General features: G+C 27.7%; 2 protein-coding genes across 3 annotated transcripts in view; both read right to left on the reverse strand.

Moving 5' to 3' along the window:
• The window catches only part of LOC127281631 (GATA-binding factor A-like), a 64,878-nt gene extending 64,507 nt beyond the window's left edge, over positions 1–371 (reverse strand). For both annotated transcript variants that reach the window (XM_051305626.1, XM_051305480.1), the window contains exon 1: positions 4–371. The gene's annotated coding sequence lies outside the window, so the exon portion shown is untranslated. The remainder of the gene's footprint in view (positions 1–3) is intronic.
• A 7,898-nt stretch (positions 372–8,269) lies between these two features.
• On the reverse strand, positions 8,270–15,723 carry LOC127278942 (fatty acid synthase-like). The gene is made up of 14 exons (XM_051301330.1): positions 15,515–15,723; positions 15,192–15,442; positions 14,783–15,014; positions 14,258–14,679; positions 13,877–14,170; positions 13,544–13,754; positions 13,292–13,452; positions 12,885–13,202; positions 12,278–12,804; positions 11,896–12,176; positions 11,364–11,750; positions 10,123–11,276; positions 9,287–10,015; positions 8,270–9,196 (listed from the first exon to the last, which is right to left on the reverse strand). Exons 1-14 carry the CDS (start codon positions 15,657–15,659, stop codon positions 9,179–9,181), a joined length of 5,130 nt encoding a protein of 1,709 aa, XP_051157287.1. The 5' UTR covers positions 15,660–15,723; the 3' UTR covers positions 8,270–9,178.
• Positions 15,724–16,331: the final 608 nt, after the last annotated feature.

A 16,331-nucleotide genomic window follows, 5' to 3' on the forward strand; every position in this document is an offset into this window, starting at 1 on the left:
TACCTGTAAATTTCGCATAATGTTCCTTTTTCAAACAATAATGCTAAATAATGGAGGTTGAGAAATATAATTTTCATAAAAAAGTTTTCATTCCAAAATAAGAATACATAGTTGTATTTCATATGCATCGTAGTCCAATTCCAATAATAAATAATTGCTAAATAATATTTTTTTCAAGCAGCACAGATCCTACGTCTTGAAAAGTCAACTGCTCACTGAAGTGGTTGTAAAAAACAGCCTGTATTTATAGTTGTAAATGGTATTTCATATGCATTGTTGTCCATTCCCATCAATAAATAAAAGTGAAAAAATATTTTTTTCAAGCAGCACAGATCCTACGTCTAGAAAAGTCAACTGCTCACTGAAGTGGTGGGAGAAAACGACCTATATTTATAGACGTTGGCACTAAGAGCGCCTGCCAATCAGCGCTTCTGCAGTGAGTGCCCCGTCCAATCAGCGCACGGCAGACCAAGCGGCAGAGAACTCGGAGTATAAAATAAAATTTCCCCACAGCGCACGCTCAGTTCCATCTTGGAAGTCTTCAAGGTAGGATCTGTGTCGCTTGAAGAAAAATTTTTAATGTAGCAATCATGCATTTCTCCCACTTTTTTGCATTAGAAGAGGTGAATTCAAGGACAACAGAATAAAGAATTTCTTTTTAACATCAAGAAGTTAATCAATACAGGTATATAATATGAATAATTTGCAATTGTCATATATCGTAATTGAAGATGTATGAATATAATGCAATTAATATAATTAATTGTATTTCTTAATAGTATTAATTTTTATAAAGTTTTTCAAATTAGGGATTTCTTTTTTTAATATTATTACTATTCCTAAAGTATATTTATTTATTTTAAGCGACCATAACCTTTATACAATTATAATTACACTCTTGCAGACTTTGTCGAAATTAATATTATTAAATAAGTAAATATTATCAAGTAGGGTAGGTTAATTTTTTTTTAGTTATTTAATTAAAAACATACATAATAAACCTAATTAAATAGGTACATTAAAATTAGATGAGCAACGGAAGTATTAGAATGTAATTATTATTTGAAGTCGGTAAAATAAATATCGGTAATAAGTAAATTACCATTTGGTAAACAAGCAGAAAATAACTGATGGTTCAGTTCCGTCTGTTTCGATTAATCAGCAGTCCAATTCACTAGACAAATTTCGACCAATAGCAGCGTTAGAATTTAAAAATTCCACTCAATGAATATCACGTGACGCGAACACTTCCGGTTCTGATTCTTCATACGGGGACGAACTAACATAACCCCAAATATATGGCGAACTCCCCGCCAAAATGTTGTCTTTTGTACAAGTGTACCTCAAGTGTATAATTATAATGTTCAGTTAAAACAATTAATTAGTATTATTTAAAACAGTGAAAAGTAATTTTATTGAAGTTAAACGACTATTAATTTACATATTATACAGTAATTGTAAATTAATCAATTTTCCATCTGATGTGAAGTGACAGGTTTCGATATTTTCATTACCCGAGGTATGCAAACATTATTTTAATTTTTTATTGTCATGAATATATAATATATTTTATATTTTATACAAAGCATTTTTTATGAAATATTTCTTTACATTGAATTGAAATTTATCGTGTTTCTTATTGATATTTACATGTGAAACTGTAAAAATTATAACAAACCCTTTTTAATTGCATCGGCTATTTTTTTTTTTTTTTTTTGTTTTCATCATTTTTATAAAAATCTCTGAAAGATTATTATCTGGCATTAGCCAAGGGGAGGAAAAATAAATCTGTAATTACGAGAAATAACGATATTTCCTCGTTCTTATATTCTATTTTCCAAACGTGCGCGCCTTGTGATTGTGGAAAAATAATCGTGGCCGAGTCCACACGAGGTTCTTATCCACACCAATTATTCCCTGATAAAACAATTACAAATATTTATGAGCAGCGAGAATCTGACTTATCTTAATTTTACGTGCAGCATAGCTACTGTGATTATAGAATATATATACAATTATATACTTTGCACGTGTATATAGTTGCAACGTTTATGTATATATTTACATTGTGCGTATATATGTAATATATACAAAAAATGCGATATATATATATATATATATATATATATATATTCAAGTGCGGGTTATTTCATATCCAATAATTACGAATATCGTTAATTTTTCTTCTTTTGCTTGGTGATTTTTTGTATCACACGCGGTTGTGCATATGATAAAATTGCCCATAAGACTAAAGGCTCAAGGTAGAATTCCACACACGATATAATTTCTGGTATATCTTGTTTGGTCACCTATTTGTCCTAGATTTGAACTTTAAGTAGTGGTTAATTGAAAACTGGTTAATTGCTTGACAATTATGTCTAAAAATATGGTCGTATTTATCACCAATTGCCATGCGTTTTACATATGGAGCATCTCAAAAATTATATATTCTTCCTTTTGTTTTTCAATTTTTTTTTTATTTTATATTCGTGCTTTACATTTCTGTTTTATTTTTATCTTTAATTTTCCTTTTTTCATTGTTTAATATTGAAAATTTTATCTCTAAATTTGAATTATATATAGTTAAAATTGGCTAGTTGCTGCTTTTTTTGTTAAAGTGTAATTATTAATGAAAAATTATTATAAAATAATAAATAAATAATTATTAATCAAACATTAATTAATTAACTTGTCAAATTAGACAAATTATAGTCGAAAAAATATTCAATGAAAATTGATAAATATTTAAATAATAATTTGACATGACATGTAAATTCAATAATTAATTTTCAATAGAATTTATTTATTTTATTATATTTATTTATATAAATTTTGTAATTAAAATTTTTTACTGAAAAAAAATTTATTAGATTTAAATAATCGATTGAATTGATTCAAAAGTAAAATAATTATTTAATATAATAATGAAATTAATATTTACTTAATTGAATAATTTTTATTTGAATAAAATAAATTTTATTCGAGCCAATAATTTTTATTTTTAAAATAAATATTCAATTACCTCAAATATAATTTGTGTATAATTATTGGATACAAAAATGAATATTTATTTAATAATAATTAAATATAATCGATTAATGAAATCAAATAAATTTTATTTAGTGCAAATTGGTTATTTTGTGAGTAATTATTAATAAAATTTATTAAATAATAATTATACCAATACTATATTACTCAAAAAAGGTTTAATTTTACATTTAGAAAAAAACAATATATTTGGAATTTAAAAGTATTATTTTATTTTGCAGATAACCGTGAAAAGTAATGATTATTTTAATCAATTTCTAACCTACTCTGGTATACTAAATGGAAAATATGGAATTTGGAAATAAAATCGAAAACCGAGTCGAAAACAAAATTTTAAAAAGGTAAAAATCACTTTAAAATATTACATTGTTTACAAAATTCTTTTCTATATATTGTTCTGTAATAATTTTTCTAAATATCTTTTATTTTCTAAATTTTTTAATTAAAAAGTATGAAAATTTTTACTCAAAAATTAATAAATTACACTAATTGAATAATAATGACAATAATTATAAAAAAATATTCTCGATATCGAAAGAATATATTAAAATACTATCCTTTCAAATTGAAAATTTTTTTTTTTTGTTTATTTTATATGTCAAATTTAAAAGCCATAAAAATCTATATTCACACTGAAAAAAAATTATTTGATTCAAATAAACGGTTACTTGAATATTATTAAATAATTATATATTTTTATTTGAATAATTATTATATGAGTCAATTAAATGATTTTTGTTCCAAATATACAGAAATTATTGGTTCAAATACAATTTATTTAATTCAAATAAATATTATTTGATTCAGGTAAACATTTATTTAATATTAGTCAAGTAATCAATTATTTGAATCAAATAAAGTTTTTTTCAGTGCAATTAAACGCGATTTTTTTTTTTTGTTATAAGTATTACATACCGTAAAATTTTATTGATTTAGTGCAAAAATTTGGTTTAATCAGAATTAAATTTTTGTCTAAATTAACCAAATTGATTGAATAAATTAAAAAGTTGTTTTTTTAAATTAAGAAATTAAGAATCTTTTTTTTGTATTTCTGAATTAAGTTAAATTCGCGTGTAAAGGAAAACTTAATAATCTCTTTGATTTTCTTTCAAATTGAGAAGAAAAATCCTCTTTGTGAGAAAATATTTTTTTTTTAAAATTAATATGAGAATCTAAAAAAAATCAGAAATGAAATCTTATTTTCAATTTGAAAATATTTTTTTGTTCTGTATAAAAAAAATTTTAACATCACTGTAAAAAGATAATCTGATTTTTAAAGGAGAAAAAGAAGAATCTTATCAATATTTTTAAGACAGGGTTTTATTAATTTTTTCAGTAAACTTGTTTATCGTGTAGAAATTTGTGTTGAATTAAACTAAGCATTAGAATTTGTCGTATTTTATTCCAATTAATAATGTGTTAAATGGAATTAAATTTTGTAATAAAAAAAGCTGAATTTAAGATACTTTTTTAATTTAAGACTCAAAAGGATCTAAATTTCACTGATATGAGTCTTAACGAATCCACAAATGATGATTTAGAATAAACGTTTCATTTTTACGCAAAAGTAAAACAGCCTCATATTTTAAGATTAGTTTAATTTCAAACGAATATTAAAATAAGATTTTCTTTTTACAGTGAACAATATATTGTGCATATATATATATATATATATCGTTGTTAAATTTATAGAAATGACTCATTAAGAAAGTATGCGTTTAAAAAGAAACAACGCTAAAACTAAAAGTTTCGTTCAGGTATTTTAAAAGAATTTTCCTTTCTTTTTTTTCTTTTTTTTTTTTAAACAAGTCGCCACTTATTTAACCCGCATGTCGAACGTCGTAACTTACGGGGTGTATATTACATGTTATATATGGTTTCTAATGGTATAGAAAGTTCCGCACCCTTGGGGAGCGGCAAACTTCCGGCATTCGAAGATTCTTATCAATTTTACCTGACGTTACACTTTTCTAGTTTTGGTTTCAATTTCCCAAACATTTAAAAATAAATCAATGAACTTTTATTTGTTGACAGCAATATGTTCAGATGATTTTTTTTCTTTGTTGAAAAGAATTTAATAAGAAATATATACACTATCCGAAATCAAAATTAATTTATTTTAGATATGAATATATAATTATTTTTGTTGTTACACTGAAAAAAAAATTTATTTGATTCAAATACTCGATTACTTGACTATTATCAAATAAATATTTACTTGAATCAAATAAGTTTTATTTGAATTAAATAAACTGTTTTTGGACTAATAATTTCTGTATTTGAAATAAATACAATTTAATTGACTCAAATAAAAATTATTTGATACAAATAAATATTTATTTGATAATAGTCAAGTAACCGATTATTTGAATCAAATAAATTTTTTTTCAGTGTACAAATATTTTTTATTGTTGCCTTCATATTAGGTATTTAAAAAAAATGTATATTTGATTCAAATAATCGGTTACCATTATCAAATAAATATTTTAAATAATATTATTATTTAAGTCAATTAAATAGCATTTGTTTTAAATGCCGAAATTATTGGTTTATATATATAAATTTATTTAATTAAAAAAGAAATTATTTGGTTCAAGTAAATGTTTATTTAATAGTCAAGTAACGGATTATTTGAATCAAATAAATTTTTTTTCAGTTAGAGATATATGAATGATGAATAAAAATCTCATTTATCAATTAGAATATTTCTCTTATTATATTTGTAAATGATAATTTTAAAATTAATTTCAAATTTTCTATATAATGGAGAATTATTTAAAAAGGCCTTTTTTTATATTTTATAAGCATATATATATTGTGGTGAATTTCTAAACTTTCATAATATTATACCTTGAGGTGAAAATAAAAATCTTAATTTAATCGTTCATTGATTATGCGCATAAAAAAATCCTTATTAATTATACGCATTCGAAATCGACTTTTATAGTGCTTATGGTGTACTAAAAAAAAAAAAAAAATTTTTCTTGTACACTTCATTGGCGGTAGCTTCTTTATTCTTCTTTATACATCATTTGCAAAGAATGATTCGACGCGACGGCAACTTGTTTTTGGGGAGTTGGTCATCATAATGATGAGATGATGATCGTCATCATCATCATCATCGTCAGAAGCTTTCATAGTGTAATGGAGCTGTTTTGAACAGCTGGCGCGACCCCGGGTATATTTTTATTTTATCCAGACACGATCTCGGCCACCAATTATCATAGCGATACGATCTATCTATTCACTCAGGAGTTAAGCTATTCTCTCATCCTCTCATCAACTTGGTATATTTATAAGCATAACCGAAAACCTTTTATCCATAATATTGTGGCACGAGGTCCCGCACGTGCCATATTATATTTTTTTATAATTTCATATTTAAGAACAAAAAAAAAATGATTAAATAAAAAATATTTTATTCCGCTTAATTAATTTTAATTCGATAGAGGATATATTATCATGACTGATTACAAACATTAATAGTTAAACTTTAAATTAGAATCTTAAAGTTGACTATTAATATAAGCAAATAAGCTTTTTGGATAATAAAAAAAAAATATTTTTTTAATTTGACAATTATTATATGAATCGAGATTTTTGTTTTTAAAAAAGGTAGTCAAAAGTTGTTAGACCAAAAATAAAAGAATTATATATATATATATACCCTTTTATCAAGTTTTCAAAAAGTGGAAGGAAAAAAAAAAATTGGCGAAAAAAAGAAGAGAGAAACCACAGGTCAGAAAAAGAGAGAGTAAGAAAGCCGTGCACTTAGAGCACTCACGTTGCCATTCGGCGTCCATTAGCGCTGGTTGTGGAATGCGATTCTCGATGGAGATGAGGGAGATGGTTCAAGGTATACAGCAAAAACCATGAGGAGGTTGTTAGGAGTTGAGAAATATACATATATATATATATATAAAGAGGGGGAAGAATTTGGTTGGCACGAGACGATGTATCCTGATGAGTGTAATTTCAGGACCATATTAATAACGCGCGAATAAAAGAAAACAGAAAAAAAAATGATAAATATTTTTTTTATAATTTATAAAATTAGAAGTCATTTTCATTATAAATATAATTAGCGCGATTTAATTAAGGGTGCGTAGTTTGACAATAAATGCAATCATCTTTTTTTTTTATTTTCCCTTCATTTTTGTTTTCAAATATATATTCTATTTCTATATATCTACCAATATAACATATAATATATAAGATATCCCTTTTCGTGACATGTCGAGACCGTCTTGTTGTCTTCTATATATACACTTTAGAAATGATGGTTTTTAAAGATGAGCACTCAAATACCAGAAAAAAAAAATAATGGATGGTCAGCTCTTATCGGTCATTAGTGATATTTATGCGCTACTTAGTTACGGCTTTACGACTTAAGAAATCTATAAAATACTATTGGATTTTTTCACCTTTCGTTTGGTTAGTTTTCATTTTTTCATAAAAAAAAAATTGTTTCCCTCTATAATAAAAAAAAGGTATGAATTATTTTCAAACATTGGATAGAAATGAAAAAAAAAAAATAAAATCTACAATCCACTTAAATGGCCTTCATTACCTAACAAATGAAAATTATTGACAAAAAAAAAAAAAAATGAAAATAAGTACAACAGAAAACTTACCTATAATTCTTTTTTTTTTTTGTTTTGTTATTGTTTAGAAAGCAGATGGCTCAGTCTATTCGCTAGATTTATTATATAGATAAAAAACCAATGCCACACATTTCCTTTTCAATGAAAATAACTTTTATCTATATATAAATGCGACGCGTATTTTAGATCAGATGGATTATTTTCAATTAAATTAAACTTATTAGGGTGAAGAGGGAAATATTTGAATTCTCCACTCTGTAAAGAAATTAAAAAATAATTTAACTTTGTTATTATATTAATTAACTATTTGTTATAAAACAATTTGTCAAATTCAAAAATGTTAGTCAAAAATTTTTCCCAATATTACGGTGATGATATTTGAAAATTTCGCCAAATTAAAATTTAATATTTTTATAAAAATTTTAAATTTTATCACTAAAATCTATTTGTTTTTATTTTCAGTTTCTTCTGGTATACTCGAAGCAATGTGATCATCCAATTCTTCTACGTTAAAGTCATCAAGAGTGAGTAAATTTAATTAAAATTCAATTTTATCCATTTATTTTAAATATACGTCCATTAAGCTGTGTCAAAATTTATTTGTCTATAAATATTTACAAACTAAATTAACAAATTTTTAACTAATTTAAATTGTTCATATGCGTGTATATTCTATATTGAGCTTTACAAAAATATTGAGAGAACATTATAAATTGTCAGAGATGTAATAATATTCGATATAATTTAGATTAGTTTGTTAAGATTATATAAAAAAAGGAAAGTGTGATAATGTTCAGTGTATATATATAGATATACATGAAAGAGAGAAAGAAGAGTACACAGAACATTAATCCGTTAAAGGTGTGAAGCTAAAGTAATAAATTAGTTGAAAGTGTAACAAATTAGATCAAGTGATGTTGCTGAAAACATCGCTTAGGCTGAAGTTGGAACAGTGTTCGCGATATTTCATGGTGAACCGTGCGGGGTAAGTTAAGTTACCTATGTGAGTCCCACTCAGTCGCGCCTTGTATCTCCTCTGACCTCTCTCTCTCTCTCTCTCTTTCGTCCCCATCATGCTGCCTTGGATTCTTGGTTCGTGCCTTTGGTTTATTTGTATTTTTCTCTTTTTTTCATTGCTTTTTTCCCTCAATTCTCGCCCACAAGACCCTCTCGTGTCTTAGTTTTCTGCGTATAATACCGCGCACGACGACCCGGTTTCCAGGAAGAGAAGAGAACGTCCGCTTCACTGATTAGATTGTAGAAATCAATTCCCGTATGGTACCTTCATTCGCACATGCGAAAACTCTACTCCTTCTTTTTTTTTTTTGTTTGTCTTTATTTATGTATTTTCCTTTAGAAGCGATAAGAAATAAGAGCATTCCCCAAAACTCAGAATCTGGTTTAGTGGTATACTAGGTTTTATTGTTTAGACTTTTATATAGATTCGCTTTTTATATCTCGTAATATGTGCACAGAAGCAGTGCAAATATAGTTAATATTTTTTTAAAGATTAAATTTTTTTTTCACTAGTCCCTTTTGTCAATCTAAAAATTAAAATCAAGATTATGTGATTACATTGATAACAATAATATTGATATTTTTAAACAATAAAGTTAAGATGAATGATTCTTTACATTCTCAGAATCGGCTTCTAATGAATTATGAGAAACAGATACAATTGTTGCCTTCGCTCCAATTAAATTATCCATTTGGTCTATAATACTAGAAATAGATAACAAAGGTAAATTATTATCATTTTCAGTTGTTCTTCCCGCAATTCCAGAAACTGGTCCTAAAAGAATCAAAAGTCCTGTGGTATCTACTGATAATGTTGCTTTAAAAATTTCCATTAAATCGATTTCTCTCAGTAAAATATCGTCGACATTTTCTTTAATATCTTTACATGTTGAAAAAACAATAAACTGATGTAAATCAGGACACATTCGCTTAGATTCCTCAAAAAGATATTTAGTAAACAAATATTTTGATTCAGATGACCGTTTTGATGATTGTTCAACTCGCTGTAGATCGAAAATGGCATCTACTGTACCAAGAGTACTGACATCTTCAAGTAGAGCATTTCCATTTTGTTGTTGGGTAAGGTCCAATTCTTCACGAACTACAACTGTTACTCCATATCCTCTCCATAAATTAATTCTATGATTACCGTAAGCTCTTGTATTTTTTGATTCGGAAGCTATAACAATATTTCTGGCACCTCTGATAACTAAAAAGTCAATTAGTTCGAGTCCAAAGTCACTTAATCCTTCAAGAATCAAATAAGATCTCTCACTTCTACACAAGAAACGAGGAATTGCCAAAGCTGTATCGCATCCATTATCCGGTTGTACTCTAACAATGATCTATAAATGCAAGAAATTAATTAAAATAGAAAATAAAAATTTTAAATTATATCCTAATAAATAAAATAATTATTGCGCAAACAAAAATGAAAGAAACAGAAATTTACTTTTCCAAAAACATTATTTGAAGCTCCGTCAATAAAAGCTTCTTTTAACATTTCCCTTGGATAGATACGTCTAAACAATGGTTTTACATTTTGTGCTGTTATTCCATTCTTAATCATTTGTGATAATTTTCTTTTTGTAACTTGATCATGATTGTTTATTTTCGTTGGAATTATTGAGTGCAAAGCAATTTCTCTCAAGAAAATTTGCATTCCTACTATTCCCAATTTGCATGATTTACTAAATTCTTCTTCTAAATTTCCGATGATAATGACTCTTCCTTTATTTTTCACACACATTAAACAAGACTCTACTTTAATTAAATCATCACCAATATATATCACTAAGTCAGCTCCTTTTCCTTCTGTTTGTGCCAAGAGATTATCAGCAAAACATCCTGATGCACTTATAAAATGATTTTCAGGAATATTTAGAAAACTGCTTTTTAGATTATTTTTGTCGATATCTTTAGCGTGTCCAACGAATACTTGTGATGTAATATTTAAGGCTATATTAATGATAGCTTGGCCAATTGAGCAAGCGCTATCGTAGACAAAAACTGATTCATAGCTTCGTAAATCTCCCTTTATCACTAAAGACAAGTATGCAACTGCATATGCAAATGGTACGGTTGCAGCATCTTCTAAAGACCAATTGTCAGGTATTTGCCATGTGTAATCAGTGTCAGGTGTTATATAATTTGAAAATGTACTATTTTTCGAAATTCCCATAACTCTATTTCCCTTTGAACTAATTCCTGAATATTCTTGACCAAATGACTTACTGTCAATTCTATTTTTAACAGTCCCATCTAAAGCTATTTTTGAAATTGCTGAAAGAATATCTGCTTCATTAACTGCAGAGTATTCAACTTTGATTGTGTCAGCAATATTTCTAGGGAACCCTTCGACCCAAGAAATAGTATCTAATTCAGAGGGATTCAACTGTTCAGCTCTCCAATTCGACATTTGTTGAAGGTTGGAAACAATTGGACATTTTTTGTATGTTCCATCTATTCCAGGAAGAATTTCAATTTTGTTAACAACAACCTTATTTTTCCAAGATTCGTGCAATATAGATTTTAAACCGATTCCTTCGATTTGTATACCACCAGCTCTAATAATTTCTAATTTCTTGTAAACTGATGCAGGTATTTCTGAAAAAGTCGTTTCTTTTAATCAATATTCATGTTTCCCGTTAATATTTTCTTAAAATAAGTGCTTTTTACAAAAGGCGAACTCACCATCTGAATTGCTAATAATTTCTTCGTGCAATTTTAAGTTAATAACGATTTTTCTAATTTTAAATGGCACTTGTGATTTTTTAATATCATTTCCAAAAACATACATCTGCATCATTCCATCTAAAAATGTTGTCCAATTATCATTCCATAATAAAGTTCCCTTTGACCCACTAGTTGATGATTTACGAATTGTTCTAAAGGGACCTGTGTATTGTAAACCTCGCATCTGTAATTCAGTATAAACGTCACTTTCACTCAAATCTTGATAAATTGTTTCATCATTTTCATGAACTTGAATGCAGTTCTTATCAGGGACATCAGTCACTTGCAATATTCCAGAGCACAGTAATATTTCGTTTTTGGTTGTTACTTGAAAGAAACCAGAGCCTAGAAGAAGTAACAAATTATCATATATATTTTTGAATATATAAAATAAATAACTTAGTTGAAATTATTATTTTTTTTTTACTTTGAATATAAATATTGAGCCCGGTTATTTAATTTTTGTAAATTATACGAATCATCTATATACCTTTATGAACCATTGTTACTAATACAATAGTTTCGTCGATCGGTATTTCTACTTGTTGTTTGTGAATTTTGACATTTTTGTAAAGAATAGAGGCTTCAGAACAATCTTTTAATGATTTTAAAACATCCCACGCAAGATTTAAATACAGAGAACTAGGAATCACAATTCTGTTCTCGATCTTGGCATGTTTTAAATATTTCCACTTATCATCCTTTAAATCTATTACAAAGTTTAACTCTCCTGGTTTAATTTCTTTCAATTGCTTGAGGGTGATAGTATCCCTTATTAAATAAAAAGAATGGAGTTTTACATTTCATTATTATTGCATTTGATTTCAGTACTAATTTAAAAGTTTATTCCTTAAGTTTTAAATCTTTCTTACCATTCAGTTGAGTGCTCCCATTGAATTAAAGACGATATTGATGGTGTTCCACGTGAAACAGGATACTTAACTTTAGGATAAAGATTGGAAATTTTGATATTGCATCCAGCATTGTATATTTTACCTAAAGCATCAAAAAGAAATGAGACATTGTCTGTATGGCCTCTTTTAGTTAACGGTAAATTGATGACATCTTCTGGTAAGGATTTTTTCACAATTGCCTGTAAAAGTCCGTGGGGGGCAATTTCAATAACAATTGCATTTGGCTCAATCATTTTCGCACTTTCGGCAAAGAGAACGGAATTTAAAAGGTTGTTTGTGTGATATTCTGCAGACGATAGTCGGGCTCGAACAGAATTCCATTCAGCACGTGGAACTGAACTGCTTACCCAGCGATTAGTTCGAGGTTTTGGATTAGGTATTATCTCTTGAAGGTATTTTCTTAATTTTTCACCTGCTGGAGCAATGTAACGACTGTGGTAGGCTATGTTACTACATGCCACTTCCTTGGCAAAAATTTTTTTCGCCTGAGGAAAAGATTCAATTTTTTTATATTTCGAAAAGATATTACATGGTTTAACAGATTAGGAAATTAAATATATCTAACTTTCAATTGTGCGACGAATGCTTCCATAGATTCAGCAGGACCACTGATAGTGGAACTGTCAGCGCTATTATGACAAGCTACATCAATATCGGGTGGGCAAAGGTTTTTGATTTCCTTATAACCAAGGCCAACTGCTGCCATAGAACCTTTAGGCATTTCTGATTCTACTGAGGCCAGACCTCTATATAATGCAGCAAGAATCATTTGCTCTGCTGTAAAACATCCATCAGCATAAGCACAACCTAATTCTCCAACTGAATGACCAATTAGGAAATCTGGTTTTAGTCCAATGGAGTCTAAAAGATCTACTAATCCAATCTAAAAATTTATTCTTGTTTTATTAAGTAGAAGTACTGTGAACTGTTGTTTGCATGATTATTTGTTAGAATAACTTTCGAATGAGATACCTGAATAGCAGCAATTCCAACAAAAGAATTAACAATATTGTCAAACATTTTTGGATCCTTTTCTGTAATGATGCGGAAAATGTCGATACCCTTTGGCTTAAGAACTTTATCGCACTTCTCTATAGCTTGCGCGAAAATTGGTATTTGCAATAAAGCTTCTCCTGTTGTAAAAATTATTCATTCTTGCATTTACAATGTTTTTAAATGTAACATAATTTATTGTCACAATTAATTTTAGTGTAATAATCTTACCCATTCCAACCCATTGAGAACCCATACCGGAAAACATGTACCAAACTTTTCTCGTATCACCTGTGTTGTATTGAATTCCTCGCGTTTTAGTCTTTAACAATCCATTTGGAGGAAGTAGTGTATATCCTCTATACATATGAGCTGGAATTTCAGTTTCAAATACATCGTAAAGAAGCTGAAGCATTTCTACATCAACAGGTCTACTTTCCATCTGCAAAAAACATTTATTTTTCTTCATATTTTGAAGAATCTTGTCAACATTTGTTTAATTAATCTCGTAGTTGATCTTGTGATATGGATATGGTATGGATAAATAATACTATTGATACTAACAGCGTTTAGGAAGAAGTTAACAGTTTCTTCTGTACGTCCTGAACAATTGACTAATCTTGGAAGACTGTCGTCAGGTTTCCCATTATTTTTTTTGTTCTTTTTAAAATCTTTTAATATAATATTAGCACTAGGACCAGATAATGCTATAGTATTAACGACCGCGTAATCCCCAGTCCAGGGAGTTAATTCTGTTACAACTTTACATCGACCTTCTTTAAGAGCAGGGATTTGGTCAGATGGTTTTTCAAAATGAAGGTTTGGTGGAATGTATCCTGATTCCATTGCTGTGATAATCTACAAAAGTTCATAGATTAATATAGTTTAGTGAAATAATAAATATTATTGGGCAAAAAATTTTAAATTAGCTTTAATTTCAAAAACCTTAATAACTCCAATAATTGGATTTGTTGCTGGACAAAATCCAATATTAGATTTGACGGATCCAATAGGAAGTGGCAACTTTCGTTCTTCATTGTAAACTTCATCAATGACTTTTACCTCTTCAGCATCAACATTTTTAATTCCCGAACCATCAGCTTCTACATATGAAATATCTTTACCAGAAAGACCACACTCCTTTAAGTTATTTTTCATGAGATTTGCTAGAGAATCATTGGTCGAATAATAATGCAAATCGTCATTTCTGATATCTCCAAAAGAAATGAGAGAATTTTTTACTTCTGCATAAATACGTTTTGCTTGACTAGCCTTTTGAAGAAATAGAACTACAATTGCTTCACTGCGAGCATAACCATCAGCTGCATTGTCGAATGATTTTGTTTTGCCATCAGGTGATAAAAGATCTGAAATTCATATTAAAATTTTAAATATTATTGCTCTTAAATTTGTCAATTAAAAGATTGGTCAGTACAATTTGTAATGACCAGTTGCTAAAATTCTTTATACCTAACAAAGTTAATTCTAGAGACACTTCTGGATCTAAAAGAACATTACTAGCACCGATAATGGCATTTTCAACTCGTCCATCTTTAATTGCCATAAATCCTTCGTGTAATGCACTAGTACCACCACAGCAGCCAGAATCAACGTTAATACTTGGCCCAGTAAAGTCAAAGAGAAATGAAAGTCGATTTGGCAACATAGCACGACTCATTCCATATAAGCCGTACTTATGTTGCTGAAACATAATTAAAGTTTATACTATGTATGTGACACTGTTATTGCTTTATTCGGTTTAAAAATATTTTTTAGTCACTGAGATTGTCATTGACTCTATTTTAGAGAGTAAAAATAATGTTTTATTTAAAATTAGATATTACAAAACTTTTTTAATGGTAAAAAATAAAAGTTGTACCCAAAATCTTTTGTTAGAGGTTGACTGTTCAGCCTCTGAAGTCTTGGATCCTGTAAAAACTGCCGTTTTACTTCCTCTCAAATTGCTTGGATTAAATCCAGCATCTGTGATTGCTTCATATGTAGTTTCTATCAATATTCTTAACATAGGATCCATAGCATCTATCATTTTTCCGTGAACACCAAAAAATGCAGAATCAAAATTGTGTATAGTTTTCATTGTGCCGATTCGCTTAGGAACTTGAGGATGTACTGTAAGGTTATTATAGTTTTAGAAATAATGTTGATAAGTAATATGAATTTTATAAACTGCAGTATTCATACCATTCTTCCAACGAGCTTGGCTGTCACTAACGCAGTCTATTTTATTTAAAAGATTCTTTTGAAATTCGTTAACACTATCACAATTCGGAAATTTTCCAGCTATACCGGATATCACTATTTCATCTCCCGTCAGTTTTGGTTCCATTTTATATTTTCCTTTTATCGATTTTTAAATAAGTTATAAAGAAGTCTACTATTTTTGTTTTTATTTAATTAATAACTTTTAATTTGGTTTCTATAATCTTTTGAGTAATAAATTAATTAACAGAAATCTTATTTTGCTGCTTCTGCTTTCACGTATACTTCCGATATGAACAATATATTTAAAATGATCGTTTTTATAAGTTCGTAGATGATGAGGAATTATTCGTTATAAAATTATATGCATTACTTGCATAAAGATATTGAAATTAAATTGAAAATTTTTTTCGTATACAATTATTGCTTTCGAAAATATACTGCTTAAATTGACATTGCTCGGAGATCAAAGTTTAAATACATACTTACAGACATATTTCCAAAAATAAAAAAATTTTAATTTTAAAGACATACATTACGAAAAACAAAAGAAATTTTATTAAAAATAAAAATTGTCAAGAGTTAAAACATAACATTGTATTTAGATCAAGGTTCAAAATCGTTTCCAAAATTTAAAAAATTGATTAATGTAGAATTTTATACTGTTACTGAATAATTAAACAATCATTTACATTTTGATGATATGTGTGTCATCATTTGCACAATTTTATTTAAGTCATTAATAAGAAAACCTAGAAGTAAATTTTTTTAATATGATAAAAAAAATATATATATATAA

Source organism: Leptopilina boulardi, unplaced genomic scaffold, assembly GCF_019393585.1.
Source record: "Leptopilina boulardi isolate dan_hultmark-lab unplaced genomic scaffold, ZJU_Lbou_2.1 LbouV2_1, whole genome shotgun sequence".
NCBI classification, from domain to species: Eukaryota; Metazoa; Arthropoda; class Insecta; order Hymenoptera; family Figitidae; genus Leptopilina; species Leptopilina boulardi.